General features: G+C 37.3%; 1 protein-coding gene across 1 annotated transcript in view; it reads right to left on the reverse strand.

Annotated features, from left to right (window-relative positions):
• The window catches only part of LOC150088401 (alpha-soluble NSF attachment protein-like), a 236,215-nt gene that overhangs the window by 143,214 nt on the left and 73,149 nt on the right, over positions 1–19,852 (reverse strand). Inside the window, exon 4 of the mRNA XM_090369491.1 lies at positions 19,239–19,285. Coding sequence (XP_090225617.1) covers positions 19,239–19,285 — 47 coding nt within the window. The remainder of the gene's footprint in view (positions 1–19,238; positions 19,286–19,852) is intronic.

Genomic DNA, 19,852 nt, shown 5'->3' on the forward strand with positions numbered 1-19,852 from the left:
AACTTGTTCTCCAAATAGCTTTACTAATTCAAATGGATGGCAAAGTGGTTCTTGAAATATAATTATGTTTAAGTTAATTTTAAATAATATTTAACTTCCGATAACCCACATGAGCAACTTGCTATCTATTAATTCTTTTGGAATAAGCAGGCTTTTGACTACCACAAGGAAACATCCTTTGTTCTGGAATTTATGATATAAAGTCAGCTTGGGCATGGCACCAAGTCTGCAATTTACCAAATTTATTCATAAAGTCATATAGCCTTTGCTATAAGTGTATTAAATACAGTGGATTCCTGTTATTTGGGCCACCGGTTAATCGAGGCAGCCAGTTATTTGGGGCAAATCTTAAAAAAAAAAAAGAACCCAATCGAGAAAATTGGGTTATCGGAGCAGGAGACCGCAGCACTGGAGATTACCCTATGTTTGTCTCCGACCTTACAAAGTGGTTCGGTTGCATTTCTGGAGGTCACAACCATAAAACAATAAAGCCACCTGTTTATTGGGATTTTCTATTAGTGCAATCTATTATAAACTCTATCTTATTGAATTTGTGATAATACCGACAGCTGGAATTCTGTTAGTTATTATGGTGAAATAACCTAGCTACCCATTGCAACCAATTTAATATCCTATTAAATTGGTTGCCATGGATAGCTAAGGTTATTTCCATGAAATCTTCGATCACATTTTAAATATTTTTAAAGCTTCTTAACTTGTTACTCCGTTCTCACTTGTGCATATCATGTTACTTACAATTTGTGCGCCAAGTTCTTTGTTATTGATTACTTATCTTTTTACATTTTAACCCCACCCACAAAGGTCTGAGACAGTATTTAAATTCTATACAGTGGGACCAACTGATGATGTTACCAATAGCAAATTCAAAATGGGAAGCATTCAAAGAACTTATCTTGGAAGCTACTAGGCTTTACATACCAACTAAGAAATACTGTTCAAGGTTTAGGCCTAAATGGATGTCAGATGAACTAATGAGACATATGGCAGAGAAGAAAAATGCATGGGATACATATAAATTAACATGTGACACAGAAGCCTATGATGGATATAAGTTGATCTGTAACCAAGTTACAAAGGAGGTTAGGCAGGCGAAGGCAGATTACGAGGAATCTTTGGCAAAGGATGCAAAGAAAAACAGCAAAGAGTTCTTTATTTATGTAAACTCTAGAAGGAAGGGGATGAATCAGATTGGTCCATTTGATATCGATGGTTCAACTGTTGATGATCCTGCTCAGGTAGCTAACAAACTAAATGAATATTTTGCATCAACATTCACACATGAGGAGTTATTCAGCAAGGGGAATGCCAGAGGTGTATTCAACTCTGGCAGTAAGCTAGATAATCTTGTAATAACTGAGAGTAAAGTGAAGGAGAAATTGTTGAAGATAAACACAAGAAAGGCACCTGGGGGTGGATGGAATCTATCCAGTTATATTAAAGGAGGCAGCAAAGGAAGTAAGCAAACCCATAGCCATAATTTTGAGAGCTTCCTTGGACTCACGGGAGGTACCCATAGACTGGAGATGTGCAAATGTGACCAATTCACAAAGGAGGATCAAAGGCTGACACAAGTAATTATAGACCTGTGAGTTTAACTTCTGTTCCAGGAAAATTAATGGAGGCACTGTTATAGCTCGGACACAGCATGGTTTTGTTAAGGGAAAGTCTTGCCTGACCAATTTGATTGGATACTATGATGCAGTCACAAAAGAACTGGATGCAGGGAATAACTTTGATATTACATACTTGGATCTTAGAAAGGCTTTTGATATTGTTGCACATTGAAAACTGCTGCACAAATTGGAGCAGTGTGACATTGGAGGCAAATTGCTGCTATGGATAAAGGGATGGTTGAGAGGGAGAAGACAGAGAGTGGTAATCAATGGACACTACTCATCGTGGACTAATGTTATTAGTGGAGTCCCTCAGGGTTCAGTGTTGGGTCCATTGTTGTTTTCTGTATTTATAAATAATGTTGATGATGGTATATCAAGCTTAATATACAAGTTTGCAGACAATACAAAGGTTGGCAGAGTTGTTAAGGACACTACTGACACTATGAAGCTGCAACAGAATCTAGAAAGGTTTAACAGATGGGCTGAGAGGTGGCAAATGAAGTTTAACATTGATAAATGTAAAGTATTACATATAGTAAACAGCAACCCCAGAGCAATGTATCACCTCTGCGGTACTACACTGACAGTGGTAGAGAATGAAAAGGACCTGGGGGGGGGGGGTAATTGTGCAGGCAGATATGAAGTTCTCTGAGCAGTGTAGACAGGTTGCAAGAGTAGCTCATGGTGTCTTGTCAATGATATACAGGAATTTTTCTAGCAGGGATAAGGAGGTGATTATTCCCTTATATAAGGCAATGGTCAGGCCACACCTTGAATACTGTATACAAGTCTGGAACCCTCATTTCAAGAAGGATGTAGAGCTGCTGGGACAAGTACAGAGAACAAGATTAGTGAATGGGGCAACAAGATTAGTGAATGGAACAAAGGGTTGCTCTTACAAAGAAAGGCTTAAGTTTTGCAAATTACAGTGTCTGGAGACTAGGCACCGGCGAGGTGATCTGAGAGAGGTGTATAAAGCCTTGAATGGTTTGAGCATGCTCAATGCTGATGGGATTCTTATTCTTGCTCAGAATAATCACCTGAGAGGGCATAAATTCAAATTGAGGAAAGACAGATGTAGGATAGATATGCAGAAATTTGCCTTTGGCCAGCAGGTAGTTGGTTGGTGGAACAGACTTCCATCCCTTGTTGTGGAAGTTAATAGCCTAAGGCTCAGCTGGACAGGTATTTCGAACGAACGGAGGGGTGAAGTGGAAATGGTTTTTTCTTTTCTTTTGACTGATGCTGCATAAGCTTGCTTTCTTGCATCATATGCCTGTACTAATGCTAATTCTAATGTCAGTGAACAGAAATGTCAACTAGTTAGTATGTACATATTACAGTACGTATTAATTATTCCGATTATCACATATATTCTTCCGATTTTCTGGTATCATTTAATTTTTTAATTGGTAAGGTAATAAAGGGTAAATTTGTGCTTAATATATCTTTACTTTTATAGCCTCTTGATAATATTTCTCCTGTTTTCTCTCATTAGAATCGCTGTTTGATAGAATTAAAATTCAATTCACAAACATGATCACAATGACCGGAACTTACTACACATCGTATAATGAACGGTACTTTACTGTGAATTGGAAAATGTGAATTGGAATCTCATCAGTTTGGCTGAAACAAGAAGAAGAAATGAATCACTTACAAGTTTAGCAAGTGGAAATTTGCTGTACACCAATGGAAACAGTGAAAGGAGTGAAGGTGGAGTTGGGTTTCTGGTCCATAAAGATTTTAAAAATAACATTTTGGAATTCAAAAATACATCACCAATGGTGTCAAGACTAATACTCAAGATTTCTAAGAGGTACAAGCTAAAGGTTATGATTTATGCACCAACATCGAGCCATGATGATGAAGAGGTTGAAGAAATGTACACCGAAATTGAGTCTTCTAGATGAGCAGAAAACCCACTACACTATTATTATAGGAGACTTCAATGCTAAGGTTGGAAAAAGGCAAAACAGTGCAGAAAGAGGAACTATAGGAAATTTTGGAATTGGTGAAAGAAATAAGAGGTGAAAGACTTATGAAATTTGCAGAATCTCAAGGACTGTCAGTAATGAACACTTTTTTCAAGAAAAGGGTGAACAGAAAGTGGACGTGGAAGAGTCCAAATGGATTAACAACTAATGAAATCAACTTCATCCTCACTAACAGAAGATATATTGTGAATGATGTTACCGTCCTGAATAAGGTAAATGTTGGAAGTGATCACAGAATGGTAAGATGTACACTTGATATAGATGTAGGAAAGGAAAGAAAAAAACAGACTCGAGTAAATAATACAAAGGTCTTTGAGATAACAGAGGAGGAGAAAAAGCAGTATGTACTGGAACTTAAGAACAAGTTTGAGCTTCTGCAGACTGCTCAGGACCAAGATATCGACGAGGAATATTACAACTTTCTGAAAGTGATAAAGCCCAAGAAACCTATAGGGAAAAATAAGTCCAAAGAAGAAAAAATTAGTCAAGAAACACTTGTCATAATGAACCAAAGACGACAAATGAAGAGCAAGAAAAACACCGACAGGGAGAAAACTGAGTATACTGAGTTATGCAAAGCCATTAGAAAGAGACTCAGAGAGGACATAAGAAGATTTAACACAAGAAAAGTAGAACAAGCATTAAGGGAAAACAAACGATTTAAATCAGCAGCCATGAGCAGTAATACAGAAAGACAAATGATACTGAAACTGAAGAATACCGATGGTGTACTTATAAACAGCAGAAAAGGCATAATTCAAATAGCAGAAGACTACTATAGAGAATTATACAAGAAGCGAGAGAATGATGCCAGCAGTGGGGAAGATGGATTGCAAAGTAGCAACATATACGACATACCCAATATTCTTCCTGATGAGGTAGAACATGCATTGAAGAAAATGAAGAATCAGAAAGCCCCGCGGGAAGATGAAGTTACTGTAGAGTTGTTAAAATTGGGAGGAAGAAACAACACAAAAACTGGCAGGACCCTTCACAAAGTGCATTAGAAAAGGTGTGACGCCTAAGCAATGGAATAATGCAATCATAGTTTTGCTGCATAAGAAAGGAGATAAATCAGAAATTGAAAATTATAGACCAATTAGCTTGTTATCCTACATCTACAAGTTGTTCACAAGGGTCATTACTAACAGATTAAAAAGAATACTTGATGAGAATCAACCGAAAGAGCAAGCTGGCTTTAGGACAGGATTCTCAACTATGGATCACCTTCATATAATATCACAGCTAATGGAGAAAGCAAATGAATATAAAACATCATTATGCCTGGCATTTGTGGATTATGAAAAGGCATTTGACTCCATACAGCATAAAGCAATGTTTCGGGCACTGGAAAGACAAGGCATAGATACCCTACATATTATGATTTTGAAGAAAATATATGAGAGTGCTACCTCCTTTATAAGACTAAACAAAGATAGTAGGAAATTTAAAATCGAGAAAGGAGTTCGACAAGGAGACACAATATCTCCGAAGCTGTTTACTGCTGTCCTTGAGGAAGCTTTCAGAAGATTACACTGGTCACAGAAAGGAGTCAATGTGAACGGAGAGTACCTAAGCCATTTACGATTTGCAGATGACATTGTGGTCATAAGCCATGATACCAAAGAATTAGAGGAAAATCTTAATCAGTTATGCACAGTTAGTAAGGATTTTGGACTAAAGATGAATATGGCTAAAACAAAAGTAATGATGAACAAGTATGCCAAAAAAAGGGAAATAATGATTGAAGGAGCAGTAATTGAAAAGGTGGAGTCATATACTTATCTGGGACAAGTTATTAGCTGTAATAATGATAAATGGCTGGAAATCAAGAGAAGAATAAATTTTGGATGGATAGCATTCAGGAAATATAGTCACATACTGAAGAGCAATATCCCAGTTTGTCTGAAATGTAAAATAATGAACCAATGTATACTCCCCCACCATGACTTATGGAAGTGAAACTTGGGCACCAAAAGAATGGAAGAGAAGCTAAGAACTACACAGCGAAGAATGGAACGAATTATATTGGGAATCAGACTGTTAGATAAGAAGAGAAACACATGGATTAGGCAGCAAACTCAAGTAAAGGACATTCTTATTAAAACTAAAGAACTAAAATGGTCTTGGGCAGGACACATAGCTCGAAGACATGGTGACAGATAGACTAAGAAAATAACAGAATGATACCCAAGAGGAGCTAGAAGAAAACCTGGAAGACAAAGGCGGAGATGGATAGATGAAATTCACGAATTTGTGGGTAGCAAATGGATGGCCAGTGCTCAAAACAGAAGGAACTGGAAAGTTGCTGGAGAGGCCTTCATCCTGCAGTGGATTGAAAATGGCTGATGATGATGACTTTACTGTGGTAAGTCCATCGTAACGTGATTTGATTGTACAGTGAACCAATTGTAAAGCGGGGGTCCATTGTATTTTTAACTTTTACGTGAAACTGCGGATAATTGGGGCAGCCGCTTAATCGGACCAAAATGCACTAGTCCCGATGTGTCCCAAATAACCGGAATCGACTGTATTTGAAATTGTAACACTTCACTGGATCATATATGGGAATACAAATCACAATGACAGAACAACATATTTGCATCAATGTTTCCTCCCTTACATCAAACAAACCAATTTAAAGTTTGATTCATCAACTTGTTTTGACATTCGTAATGTATTGCCTCTGTACTTGTCTCTTAGTGGTCTTTTCTAATTGTGATTCACAAGGAAAGAAGCCTTTACTAATTTACTGACAATGGAAGGGCAATGTTTTGACTCTTATTTCTAGACTCTACCAGCAATATGAATTTGAAGTTGGAAACACAATTTATTTTCTTTGAAAAATAAATCTTTATTACTTTCTAAATCGAGAGAGGGCATCACCCTGGACTGTAACATGTGTTGCACTGGAAATGAAAACCTACAGAATAAAGTTTGCTTTCTTTTTTCATATGTTATGACAAACTATAGTCAGGTGTGTTTATCACATCTGTTTCCTTTAACAAAATTAAGAGAAAATTCACAGAATTTTCTAAAAATTCTGATTTTAGTGCAGCTTTAAACTACTTGTTTTGCTAAAAAAAAAAAAAAAAAACACCTTTATGGTACCAACTCTACTACAACGGTAAGAGGAAGAAAGGATCAAACTCAGGGAAGGAAAATATAAAAAAAATTCTCTATCATAAAACCAGAAAGATAGCAACTATGGAATTCAGTGTTTGTTCATAAATCAAGTTTTAATTGCTTTTGAACTGTCTATAGTTATTTAATAAATGAGAGATTAACCTTTCAGAAAAAAAAACAAACATGTTTGAAAACAGTGCAATGCCAGTGCAACTAGTTATGAAGGCAAAGTTTCTTCTGCTGTGAGCATAAAGAATAGTAGAACAGTTTCCCTCCCTTAAATAACTACTGTGTGTAGTTATTTAAGGGAGGGAAAAGTAAAGACTGCAAATTGTGCAGCTTATAAGAATGCACTGAAAATCTAATCCCTAAGGACTTTAAACAACAGGTTGGTATGCTTATGTGGTTTTTTTTTTTTTTTTTTTATTCAGTATTTTTTAAATTTGTCTTTTTTTAATTTCAACACAAATCAGTTAACATGTGTTAACTGATTTCAGTTATCACATATTAACTGAACATAGTGGAGTACAGCCCAATATATACAATGCTAGATGATAAAGATTGGCACGATAAATAGATCTTTGTATTTCATCAAAAAAATTAGTTCCCTGAATTTAACTTTATCAGCCATTTAACACTGATCTCCAAGCGTGATTTATGCTTGGAGATCAGTGTTAAATCAATTCAGGAAAAAAGGTTCCTGAATGCAGGAATTTAATGTGTAACACTGATCTCCAAGTGAGAGAGAGAGAGAGATCAGCGTTAAACGATCAATTTTATCAAGTGGTTCCCACTGTATAAACTTTACAAAAATGAAATACACTGAGTGATCACTGAATTATGACCACCCACCTAATACTTCATAGGTCCTCCTTTTGCCCTCAGTACAGCAGCTGTCCGAAGTGGCATTGTTTCAACAAGATGTCGGAAGCGTTTTGGAGGTAAGCCCAACCAAGCTGTGGGTAATGCAGTCAGCATGCAGGTATGGAGGTGATTGCTGTATCTAGATGCCTGATATGCCTTTCGAGTGCTATTTGGTTTTTTTTTTTTTTTTTAGGAGCATTAGCAACTAAGGCCATATTGTTCCGGGATATGCGGTGGTCATTCCCTGACCTTTCCGCATCCTCCGTATTTGGTTGTCACGAGCTTGAACCCCGGTCTAATCAAGAAGCATGTGCTACGCACTGCTGCTCCTTCCCACCTGGCTACGGAGGCGCCTCTTTCGAGTGCTCTATGTAATTGATATTGGGGGAGATCGGAAGCCAATCGATATGCTGGAAGTCAGAACTGTGTTCCTCAAACCATTCCTGCACAACAAGTGCTCAGTGCATTGTCATCTAGGAAGATACCATCACCATTCGAGAAAAAGTGTAACATAGCGGGGTGTATACAGTGAGCAAGCAGTTGACGATAGCGGAGACTACTAATACGTCCTTCCACGTGCACCAAGGGGATCCAAGTTCCTGCCAGTGAAACATGCCCCACACCATACAACCGCCTCCACGGCCTGCACTTTTGATACCACGTATGATGTATCAAGAGCCTCATGTTGATGATACCAAATCTGCACACAACCATCCATAGTGTGAAGTAAATAACGTGACTCATCCGACCAGCACACCTTCTTCCAGTCTTCTAATGTCCAACTTGCATGCTCTTTGCATCAGGCAAGTCTTTTACGCTGATGAACCTTGGTTAGGAGAGGATGTCATAGGGGTCATCTGCAGGTATAGGCATGTATGAAAAGCATGCCAGATATTGTTCCGGGTTGGCCCACGTTCTATTGGGTAGTCACCTCTTCAACAGTGCTGTGCCTGTTTGCCTGTATGAGTCGTCAGACCCAGCGCTCACCTCTAACATCAACCTTTCGCTGACCTTTGCAGTTTTGGCACTAGGTCGTTTTTTGACCATTTTGACACCAGTCCTGGTACACTTTAACTACGGCAGGTCTCAAACACCTCACCAGTTCAGCCATTTGGGAAATCAAGGCACCAGCTCGTCGAGCATCCACAATCTGTCTTTATCAAAGTCCGATAAATCCTTTCTTTTACACATCATGCTGGGAATTTTACTACCTATCGAACCACTGACACCTTATCTATGCTACTTAGGTCAACTAACTCAACACTCTTGTACATCACATGGTCAATGGGTCGCATTCAGTTTTCATAGGGGTGGTCATAATTCAGTGATCACTCAGTGTATCGTGTAACTATAAAAATTTGTTATAAAATTTTAAAGACGACTTTGAATCATTCATAATGCACATGTATATTAATATTTTTTTATTCATTTATGTTTTTATACTTTTCTAAGAGACAGTGCTTTAACCAGGAAGTTTTTGCTGTACTATCCATTCAATCCCTCAACTAGCACATTTTGAAAAACAAAAATTTAGAAAATTTTACCTGCCCAAGATATCAAAAGCAGATATTGTTGGGTTATTTTTATTTGATTTTTTTTTTTAGGAGCATTAGCAACTAAGGCCATATTGCTCCGGGGATATGCGGTGGTCATTCATTAACTTTTCCACATCCTCCATATTTGGTGGTCACGGGCTCAAACCCCAGTCTAATCAAGAAGCGTGTGCTATGCACTGCTGCTCCTGCCCACCCAGCTACGGAGGCACCTGTTATTTTGTTATTTTTTTTTTTTTTAAGGAGCATTAGCAACTAAGGCCATATTGCTCCGGGGATATGCGGTGGTCATTCCCTAACTTTTCCACATCCTCCATATTTGGTGGTCACAGGCTCAAACCCCAGTCTAATCAAGAAGCGTGTGCTATGCACTGCTGCCCCTGCCCACCCAGCTACGGAGGCACCTGTTATTTTGTTATTTTTTTTTTTAAGGAGCATTAGCAACTAAGGCCATAATGCACTGGGGATATGCGGTCATCATTCCCTGACCTTTCTGTATCCTCTGTATTCGGTGGTCACGGGCTCGAACTGCAATTCTGCACTGCTTATACCGTTGGTGCCACATGGATATAAGCAGTGCAGAATTGGAATTTGGGGAGTACAATGTGTACAGAAAGGATAGACAGGACAGGAAGGGAGGTGGGTGTTATGCTGTTAGTTAAGAAACACAAAATCTAAGGAAGTGAATCCAATTGACACTGGTGAACAATGCAATGTTGAGTCAGTTTTTTTTTTTGGTAGTTGTTGGTGCATCAGCTTCTGTGGCCATAATGCACCTCCCAAGGTTTTTGCAGTACTAAGCCCGAGGCAGGATTCGAACCCACGACCTTTGGGTTTCTAGGCAGGCACTTTACCCACCCGGCTAGACCGGTCGGCGTTGAGTCAGTGTGGTGTGAAATATGCACTGGGAAAAAGAAAATGAGTAGGAGTGTGTTACAGGCCTAATGAATCTAATTAGTATAATGAGCAATTGTGCAGAGAAATAGAGTGGGTCAGTAAATCAGAATGTCTTATAATGGGGGATTTTAACTTTCCAGATATTGATTGGAACTTGTGGATTGGTCACTCCCACACTAGCAAGGCTTTTGTGAATTTATTGGATGCTTGTTTCCTACAGCAACATGTTCAAGAGGCAATAGAGGGACTTAATACTCTTGGATCTGATTATCAGCGGTGATTCTTCATGCATTAAGAATCTGCAGAAAAAGTAATCACTAGGTAGCAATGATCACAGTGTACTGATGTGAGATTTACTAAAGGATGTAACTACCATCAGGAGTAAGGGAAAGGGTTTAAATTCTATATAATGGGATCAACTGATGTTACAAATGAGAGTGAATTCTAAATGAGAAGCCTTCACGGAGTTAGTCTTGGAGGGTACTAGCCATTTCATACCAACTAAGAAATACTGTTCAAGGTTTAGGCCTAAATGGATCTCAGATGAATTAATGAGGCTCATGGCAGAGAAGAAAAATGCATAGGATGCATATAAATTATCAGGTGACACAGAAGCCTATGGCAGATAGAAGCTACTCTGTAATCAAGTCACAAAGCAGGTTAGGCAGGCGAAGGCAGATTACGAGAAAACTTTGGCAAAGAATGCAAACAAAAACAGCAAAGAGTTCTTTACTTATGTAAACTCTAGAAGGAAAGGGATGTATCAGATTGGTCCACTAAACAGACGGTTTGACTATTGATGATCATACTCAGGTAGCTCATAAACTGAATGAGTGTTTTGCATCTACATTCACACATGGAGTTATTCAAGGAGGGGAATGCCAGATGTTTATCAAACTAACAGAGAGCTAAGTGATTTTGTAATAATTGAAAGCAAAGTGGTGGAGAAAGTGAAGTTAAACATAAGGAGGGCACCTGGGTGGATGGGATCTATCCAGTCACATTAACCCGAGCCTGGTCCGCCCTGTTTTTGTCTAATTTTTAACCCTAACTCGAAAGTTGCTCCCCCCGAAGAAAACTAATAATTTTCATAATTTCTACTCAATTTTCCTAATTGAAACTCTCAATATACATAAACAGAAGTATATTCTTTGATTTCCTACCTTTAGCGCTCAGCAAAAACCATTAATTCACTCTAAAACAGCAAAAATGTACGATCACATTTCAATTTATTAAATTTTGATGTCGGCAAAACAAGATCCAAGCTTTGAAAATAAAACGCATTACTTCATTAGTTCAAAAATTTGCGCGTCAGCTCGGCGCCTCCGGCTAAAACGAATCAACGCACGCAGAGAGATAATTGACTGGTCAAGCTTACGTCATTAGCGTTACCAAGGTGATCCAAGGAGAAAATGAAACTGTAAACAACTTTCGTGGAAAACAAACAGTTGAGCATCATTACTTGCGAACACTAATTTGCATGGCTCACTCAGAACAGTAGCTTTATTGCTTTTCGTAATTGTTGTACGAAAGAATTGCAACGAATTGGTTTTGAAAAACTAAAATATTGCATTTCCTTTCTTCAATATGTATTATCTACAAAAAAAAAAAAAAAAAAAATCAAGGAAATTCATCTACTGGAAGCGGAAAGAAAAAAACTGTCGTAAAACTGATCACTACAATGCGCATTTCATAAAAAAAAAAAAGTTCGCTTTATTGTAATTGTTTCTAGAGGACTAAATCGGAACAGCAGTTTCATGGATGTATATTTGATCTTCTTACGAAATTTCAAGAAAATATTTCTATTCATAGCTGCGTTATAAACTTCGAAAACTGATATCGAAGGAACTTCACATGCATCTCACTGGTGTACAAACGAAAAAAAAAATGCGCAGCTAGTAACAGATTGTGAGAACAATCCGTTACTCGTAGTGAGGGATTGGGATATTGTAAGTAATTGTTATTGAATACTTCAATATTTCCTTGATATGCATTTGATATCATCAAAAAATTTCCAGAGAAAAATTGAATTTTCATTATCACACAACGCCTGAAAAATTCACCATAAAATGTCATGTGTTTCAATGTTTGAATTCCATTCTGAGCTGCAAATGTAATTTCACTTCTCTTGCGCTGACAGAGTAGCCGTTCACCGAATGAAGAAAAACAGGGTTCATTTTCATGAAATTTCCAATTCCCTTCTTTCACTTGAGGGGAAAAAACTCCTTAGGGGAGGGAGTCCACCCTTTCTAGTCCGACCCTGGAGAGAGAGAGAGAGAGAGAGAGAGAAAAATAAAAAATACCCTTTTGGTAGGCAGAAGGCCAAGAGCGCTAACTTTCATTTATTTTATTTATTATTATTTATTTATTTTATTTTATTATATTATTATTTATTTTTTTTTTTCTTGTGTTATTCTAGCAATCCATCCTGGATTGGGGCTTCCCTGGGCCGGGATAGTGCTTCTCCTCTTTTCTCCTTCCCTCTCTTCATCTTATACAAGTTTTTCTTTCCTCCCTGGGAAACTTTTTTTTTTTTTTTGGCTGATGCTGCATAAGCTCATACACTTGCTTTCTTGCATCACATGCCACTACTACTACTACTAGTAGTTCCCCAGGGAGGAGGGCGTGCAGTTAGTAGGGGAGATCTTGACCTCCTGCTAGGGACGAGTACCTGGAGGCAGTCGTCCAGGTGATCGCTGCTTCCAGGTAGCCAGAATGCCCAAATGCAACATCACAATACGGAACACACACATAAGCTCACAAACAGTAAAAAACAGTATAATAAAAAAAAAAAACAGCATTGCAGCTCTAAGTCAACTTCATCCTAGGATGCCAAAACTGCAATTGTTTTAGAGAACAATATTTCGCATTTTTACTTTCTAACATTATTTTGCATTATAGCTCTGTTATAATATTTTGCTTCGTTTCTTTATATTATTGCTGTAGCAAATGATATCGGTGTGCATGACATTTCATCACAGATGCTGGAGTTCTAATTAGTCAGTTCATCCTAGGATGCAGAATTACTAATTAGTCCGATTTTGTTCTGGTGCTCATTTGATTAAAAAATCCAGAATAATTCCTCTGGAAATATTAGCTAGTGAACTGCATTATAATTTTCAAACATCGCTGTATTGCTTATCCTTTGAGTGACCGCATGTTTTCAACTTGTACAACTGTTTTATTTGGACACTTTCTTCCAGTCAGTAAAATCATTATTATACATATAAAGTAATTCATTATGTTGGGGGAAACCATTTTTGCTCCTAATTGATGTAGCACATTCGAATTTCGCAAAGTGGATTATTTGAACACAACATACATTAGAAGGTCGGTAAAAGAGTTGATAATTGATGGGCAGCATTCCGACAAACAAATTTTCTGTTTATATTACGTGATGACCACATGGTCAGAGATCCCGAAATAGAGAGAGAGAGAGAGAGAGAGAGAGAGAGAGAGAGAGAGAGAGAGAGAGAGAGAGAGAATACAAGAAACCGCACTGCATTTAGGTCACCGACTCATCTGCCAAAAACCACAGTAAAACAATAAAAGTGATGGGGAGTAAGTCTATTTGTCAGCGGAGTTTATCTGTTTTTTGCAGTTCAGAACAGCATTATGATCGTGGATAGTGAATTTATTTGGCTTCTGAGCTAAAACAGAATTTCTCCCTTTGCGATGACATCAAAGCGTAACAAGCAAATATCTTCTAACGATACTTTTTGAGCAGCCGTTAGTTGTAATCTGTTAGCTTTGTATTGTTACAAATATTGCAGTTCACAAATATGAACAATACACATTTCAAGAAAGAAAGAAATTCATAGCGGATGATTTTGTTTTTCTTTCTTTTGATGCACCAGTTTCGAAGTTTAGAAGTTTATAACGCAGCTATAAATAGAAATATTTTCTCGAAATTTGGTTAGAAGATCAAACCCAGGAAACTGCTGTTCTGATATTGTTTACTAAAAACAATTACAATAAAGCAAACATTTTTTTTTTTTATCAAATGCGCATTGCAGTGTTATCTGTGATATATCAGTATAATGCAGTGAAATATCAGTTTTACACCAGTTTTTCCCGTTTCCAACAGATGAATTTCCTTGATCTTCTGTTCGTAGGAGCAATACACGTTGAAGATAGGATATACGATCTGCTCACCTTCCATAAACTGTTATTGGTACTGTATGGCTTTATTGCTTCTTACGTCAAAAACAGTAGCTCCTGTTCGTCTTTTGTTTATTTACACTTCTCCCTTACTGGTGACGTGATATATACCTCCCACGCTTTGCTCGTATTCACGCGGAGTTGTTTATCAGAACTGCTCCTCTCCGTAAAAAGAAATTCGCGCGCTTTACACCAAGAAACGAATCAAGTGTCGGGTTTCATAAGCTCTAGGCTGGTTAGGGCAGGGGTAAAAAAATTAATTGAAAAAGGCCTAAAAAATTGCATACTTGATGTCACATTTTTGTCATTTGCATGAAATTCAATAGAAGGTTTTGAAAATTTAAGTGGGAAAATTCAAGAAAACAGTTCTGGCTCCAACTATAGCGAGTTTCAGCTCTGTAATTAGAGTAAAAATTATAGAATTAACTTGCTGAACCCAGTTGGGGCTGGTACGTACCCCAGCGGACGGGGATACGGTTAAAGGAGGCAACAAAGGAAGTAAGCAAAACCCTTAGCCACAATTAACAACACTTACTTGGAATCAGAGGAGGTCCCCATGGACTAGAGATGTGCAAATATGTCCCCAATTCACAAACGGGGGAATCAAAGGATGACAGAGGCAATTACAGCCCTGTTAGTCTAACTTCTGTTCCAAGGAAAATAATGGAGTCACTGGTTAAGGAAGTGACACAGGATCATTAGCATGGGCACATGTTGCAAGAATGCTAGCTTATATAGCATCAGCCAAAAAAAAAAAAAAAAAAAAGACCCTTTTCATTTCACACTTCAATTCAAATGTTTGTCCAGTTCTGCCTTGAATCTGTTTAAGCTATCAACTTCCACAATGACAGATGGAAGTTTGTTCCAACAATCAACCACACACTGGCTAAAGGCAAACTTCCGCACATCTATCCTACAACTGTCTTTCCTCAATTTGAATTTATGCCCTCTCAGATGATTATTCTGAGCAAGAGGAAGAATCCCATCAGCATCGAGCATGCTCAAACCATTCACGGCTTTATACACCTCAATCAGATTACCTTGCAGGTGCCTAATCTCCAGACACTGCAATTTGCAAAATTTAAGCCTTTCTTCATAAGAGCAACTCTTAGTTCCATTCACTAATCTAGTTGCCCTTCTCTGTACTCATTCCAGCAGCTCTACATCCTTCTTAAAATGAGGCCTCCAGACCTGTATACAGTACTCAAGGTGTGGCCTGACCATTGCCTTATACCAGGGGATAATCACCTCCTTAACCCTGCTAGAAAAATTCCTGTATATCATTGATAAGACACCATGAGCTACACTTGCAGACCATATGCACTGCTCAGAAAACTTCATATCTGCCTGCACAATTACCCCCGGGTCCTTTTCACTCTCTACAACTGTCAGTGTAGAGTAACCCCAGAGTAACGTATCAATTGTTGATACGTTACTCTGGGGTTACTGCTTCCCATATGCAGTACTTTACATTTGTCAATGTTAAACTTCACTTGCCAACTATCAGCCCATCTGCTCAACTTTTCTAGATCCTGTTGCACCAGCGTATTGTTATTAGTGTCATTAACAACCCTGCCGACCTTTGTACCGTCTGCAGACATGGACATTAAGCCTGACATACCATCGTCAATATCATTGATGAATACAGAAAACAACAATGGACCCAACACTGAACCCTTGAGGACTCCACTAATAAAATTAGTCCACGAAGAGCAGCAGTGTCCATTGATTACTATTCTGTCTTCTCCCATTCAACCAACCCTTTATCCATAGCAGCAATTTGCCTCCAATGCCACACTGCTCCAATTTGTTCAGCAGTCTTCCATGTGCAAAAGTATCAAAAGCCTTTCTAAGATCCAAATATATGATATCAAAATTATTCTTTGCATCCAGTTGCTTTGTGACTACATCATAGTATCCAATCAAATTGATCAGAAAAGGCCTCCCCTTAACAAACCCATGCTGTGTCCGAGCTATACCTGAACGCTTGTCTAGATGATCCTGCGATACTTCTTTAACCAGTGCCTCCATTAATTTCCCCCTGGAAGTTGAACTAATAGATCTGTAATTACCTGTGACTCCCCCTGATCCTCCTTTTGTGGATTGGGGTCATATTTGCACATCTCCAGTCCATGGGTACCTCCACTGAGTCCTAGGAAGCTCTCATAATTGAGAGCTTCCTTGGACTCAGTGGAGGTTATGGCTAAGGGTTTGCTTACTTTCTTTGCTGCCTCCTTTAATATAACTGGATAGATTCCATCCACCCCAGGTGCCTTTCTTATGTTTATCTTCAACAATTTCTCTTCCACTTTACTCTCAGTTATTACAAGATTATCTAGCTTACTGCCAGAGTTTAATACTCTTCTGGTATTCCCTTCCCTGCATAACTCCTAGTGGGTGAATGTAGATGCAAAATATTCATTTAGTTTGTTAGCTACCTGAGCAGGATCATCAACAGTTGAACCAACGATATCAAGTGGACCAATCTGATTCATCCCCTTCCTTAGAGTTTACATAAGTAAAGAACTCTTTGCATCCTTTGCCAAAGATTTCTCATAATCTGCCTTTGCCTGCCTAACCTCCTTTGTGACATGGTTACAGACTAGTTTATATCTATCATGGGCTTCTGTGTCGCCCGTTAATTTATATGTATCCCATGCATTTTTTCCCTCTGCAACAGGTCTAATTAGTTCATCTGACATCCATTTAGACCTAAATCTTGAACAGTATTTCTTAGTTCGAATGAAAAGCCTAGTAGCCTCCAAAATTAAGTCTCTGAAGTCTTCCCATCTAGAATTCAACATTGGTAACCTCATCAGATGATCCCCTGTACAGAATTTGCAAAACCTTTACGAAAACAAAAGCAGTTCCCTTTAGCCTTGATGGTAGCTACATCCTTAATTCTCACATCAATACATTGTGATCACTGTCGCCCAGTGGTTCCTTTACTGCAAATTCTTAATGCATGAATAATCACTGCTGATAATCAGATCAAAAGTATTACTCCCTCTGGTTGCCTCTCAAACATGTTGCTGTAGAAAACAGTCATCCAATAAATCCACAAAATCTTGGTAGTGTGTGAGTGACCAATTCACAAGTTCCAATCAATATCTGGAAAGTTAAAATCCCCCATTATAAGACATTCTGATTTACTGGCCCACTATTTCTCTGCACAAATGCTCATTATACTCATCAGATTCATTAAGCCTATAATACACACCTACTCATTTTCCTTTCCCAGTGCTCATATCACACCAAACAGACTCAACATTGTATTGTCTACCAACGTCAATTGGATGCACTTCCTTAGATTTTGTGTTTTTTAACTAACAGCATAACCCCCTCCTCTCTTACTGTCCTGTCTATCCTTTCTGTACACATTATACTCCCCAAATTCCAATTCCGCACTGCTTATGTCTGTGTGACACCACGTCTCTGATATCCCAACAATATCTGCCTTTGATGTCTTGACTAGCACTTGAAGTTCGTCAAATTTATTAACTATACTCCTATCATCAATGAACATGTAAAGTTTATGGGGCCATGTTCAAGATATCGAAACAGACACAATCTTACAGCAATCCAAAATATTGATATTAAGTGAAACGTGGTTGGATAATGATGAACATATATTACTTAAACCATTCCAATGTGTGACTCAATTTAAAAGGTTGGATGTTCGTAGTGGTGGTGTTGTGATATATCATCAGTACACCACAAATCTTTGTCCAACATAATAGCAGCAATGCGACAGCAGTATTAGATGAAATTGGAGACATTTGTGGATCTTTGTGCATATTCAATAGTGAATCTATTTTCATCATTGCCATATACATCACTCCAGGAATATCGTTCGATATAATTCAAAAATTCATAAACAAGAATTTGATGCCATATTCCACTGAAGGTGCAAAATTATTGGAAGAGTCACTAGATCGCATACCTATAGTTCTCGCTGGTGATTTCAATCTACAATTAAATTCTGAGGCTGGAAAGAAGTTTTGTAAATTTATGAAGGATGTCTTCAATTTAGATATTAAGTCAAATACTTTAGTAAATACTACACATAATGGAACAACAATGGATGGAGTATTCACTCGGGAATTAAAATCATTTGAGTGTCAAAATTATATATCTTATTTCAGTTACCATAGACCAATAATTTTGGCATTATTATAATATATTTTATACGAATTATTTCATTGTACACTAGTACAATGAAAAATTCCATTCATTGTATTTCATTGTACTGAAATTATATATTTTCATAACCAGTTCCTGCAATAAAGACATTTTTAATGGCTGCCGCTGTGACATTATCAGTGACACTATCAGTCTCAGAGTAGAGCGGCAGCAACTCATTATGTACCTAGTACATATATATATATATATTTTTTTTTTTTTTTGGCTTGCTTTCTTGCATCATATGTCTCTACTAATGCTAATATATATGGGAAAAGATGGATGGATGGAGGGGAGGAAGAAGATATATTTGCCAATTATAACAGGAGTAGAATTGGTAAACACAGACATATTCTGAAGCCTGTAGACATTTTTTACATATACTTGTGAACGTGCTTTACAACTGTATAAATATTTAAAATATATTAACCTTTTATTTTTGTTTTAACTCATCAAATAACTAATTTACTAATAATCTGATGGCCAAACATCAATCCAACATTCTCTTCAAATCTTGGAAATAAAACAGAAACTATAAAGTGAGAAGTGTCATGATTTGCAAGGGTTAGTGATACTCTATTAATCAGATTACTTGTGCGATTTAAAAATGGCACCAGATGAAAAAAAAAAAAAACCACTGTCACTCTGCATATATTTTAATGTTACAGTGTTTATAATATTATGCAGAAGGGACCAGAATAAAAGCTTCTAAAGATGGAATAGCAGAAACTTCCCCATGACATTTGCAATACAAGAATGCACCCAACACAAGATTAATACAATTAACGACTGAAAGTCAATAATTGAAAAAATTAACTTACCATATCAGTGTATATTTCAATAGCCTTTAAAAAACAGTTTACTGCCTCTGTAGAGAAAAAAAAAAAAACATTAACTGATAAATAAATTAAACCTTTATAAAACTATTCAATAAATATTATATTAAATAAGAGAGGCCAATTTATTAAAAACTGATCTCCCTTGTTTAATATAATCTTTATTGAATAGTTTTATGAATTCAGGAGCAATGAATGAACAGATGAGCAATGAATTCACGTGTTTATTTTTCTCTTTAAAAAAAAAAAATAATTTATGTTCCAAGCTATTAAAAGTTAAATGCAAGTAAAACAAATGTAAATAAAATTTAAACTTTGTATTTCTTTGAATTATTATTTAACTTAAATATTACTTTTTTTAATACTGTGTGTGTGTGTGTGTGTGTGTGTGTGTGTGTGTGTGTGTGTGTGTGTGTGTGTGTGTGTGTGTGTGGAGAGAGAGAGAGAAAGAGAATGGAATTCTCACATAGTATATATATTTTTAAATCACCTTTAAGAAAACTATTTGAGAAAAACTTTAATGCTTTCTTTTATTATTATTAGCAGAATTGTTGGCAAATGATGCAAACTTATACAGTATCAGCAGAAAAAAAAAAAAA

This window comes from Mastigoproctus giganteus, chromosome 3 (assembly GCF_048544385.1).
Source record: "Mastigoproctus giganteus isolate SK-2022 chromosome 3, ASM4854438v1, whole genome shotgun sequence".
NCBI lineage: Eukaryota > Metazoa > Arthropoda > Arachnida > Uropygi > Thelyphonidae > Mastigoproctus > Mastigoproctus giganteus.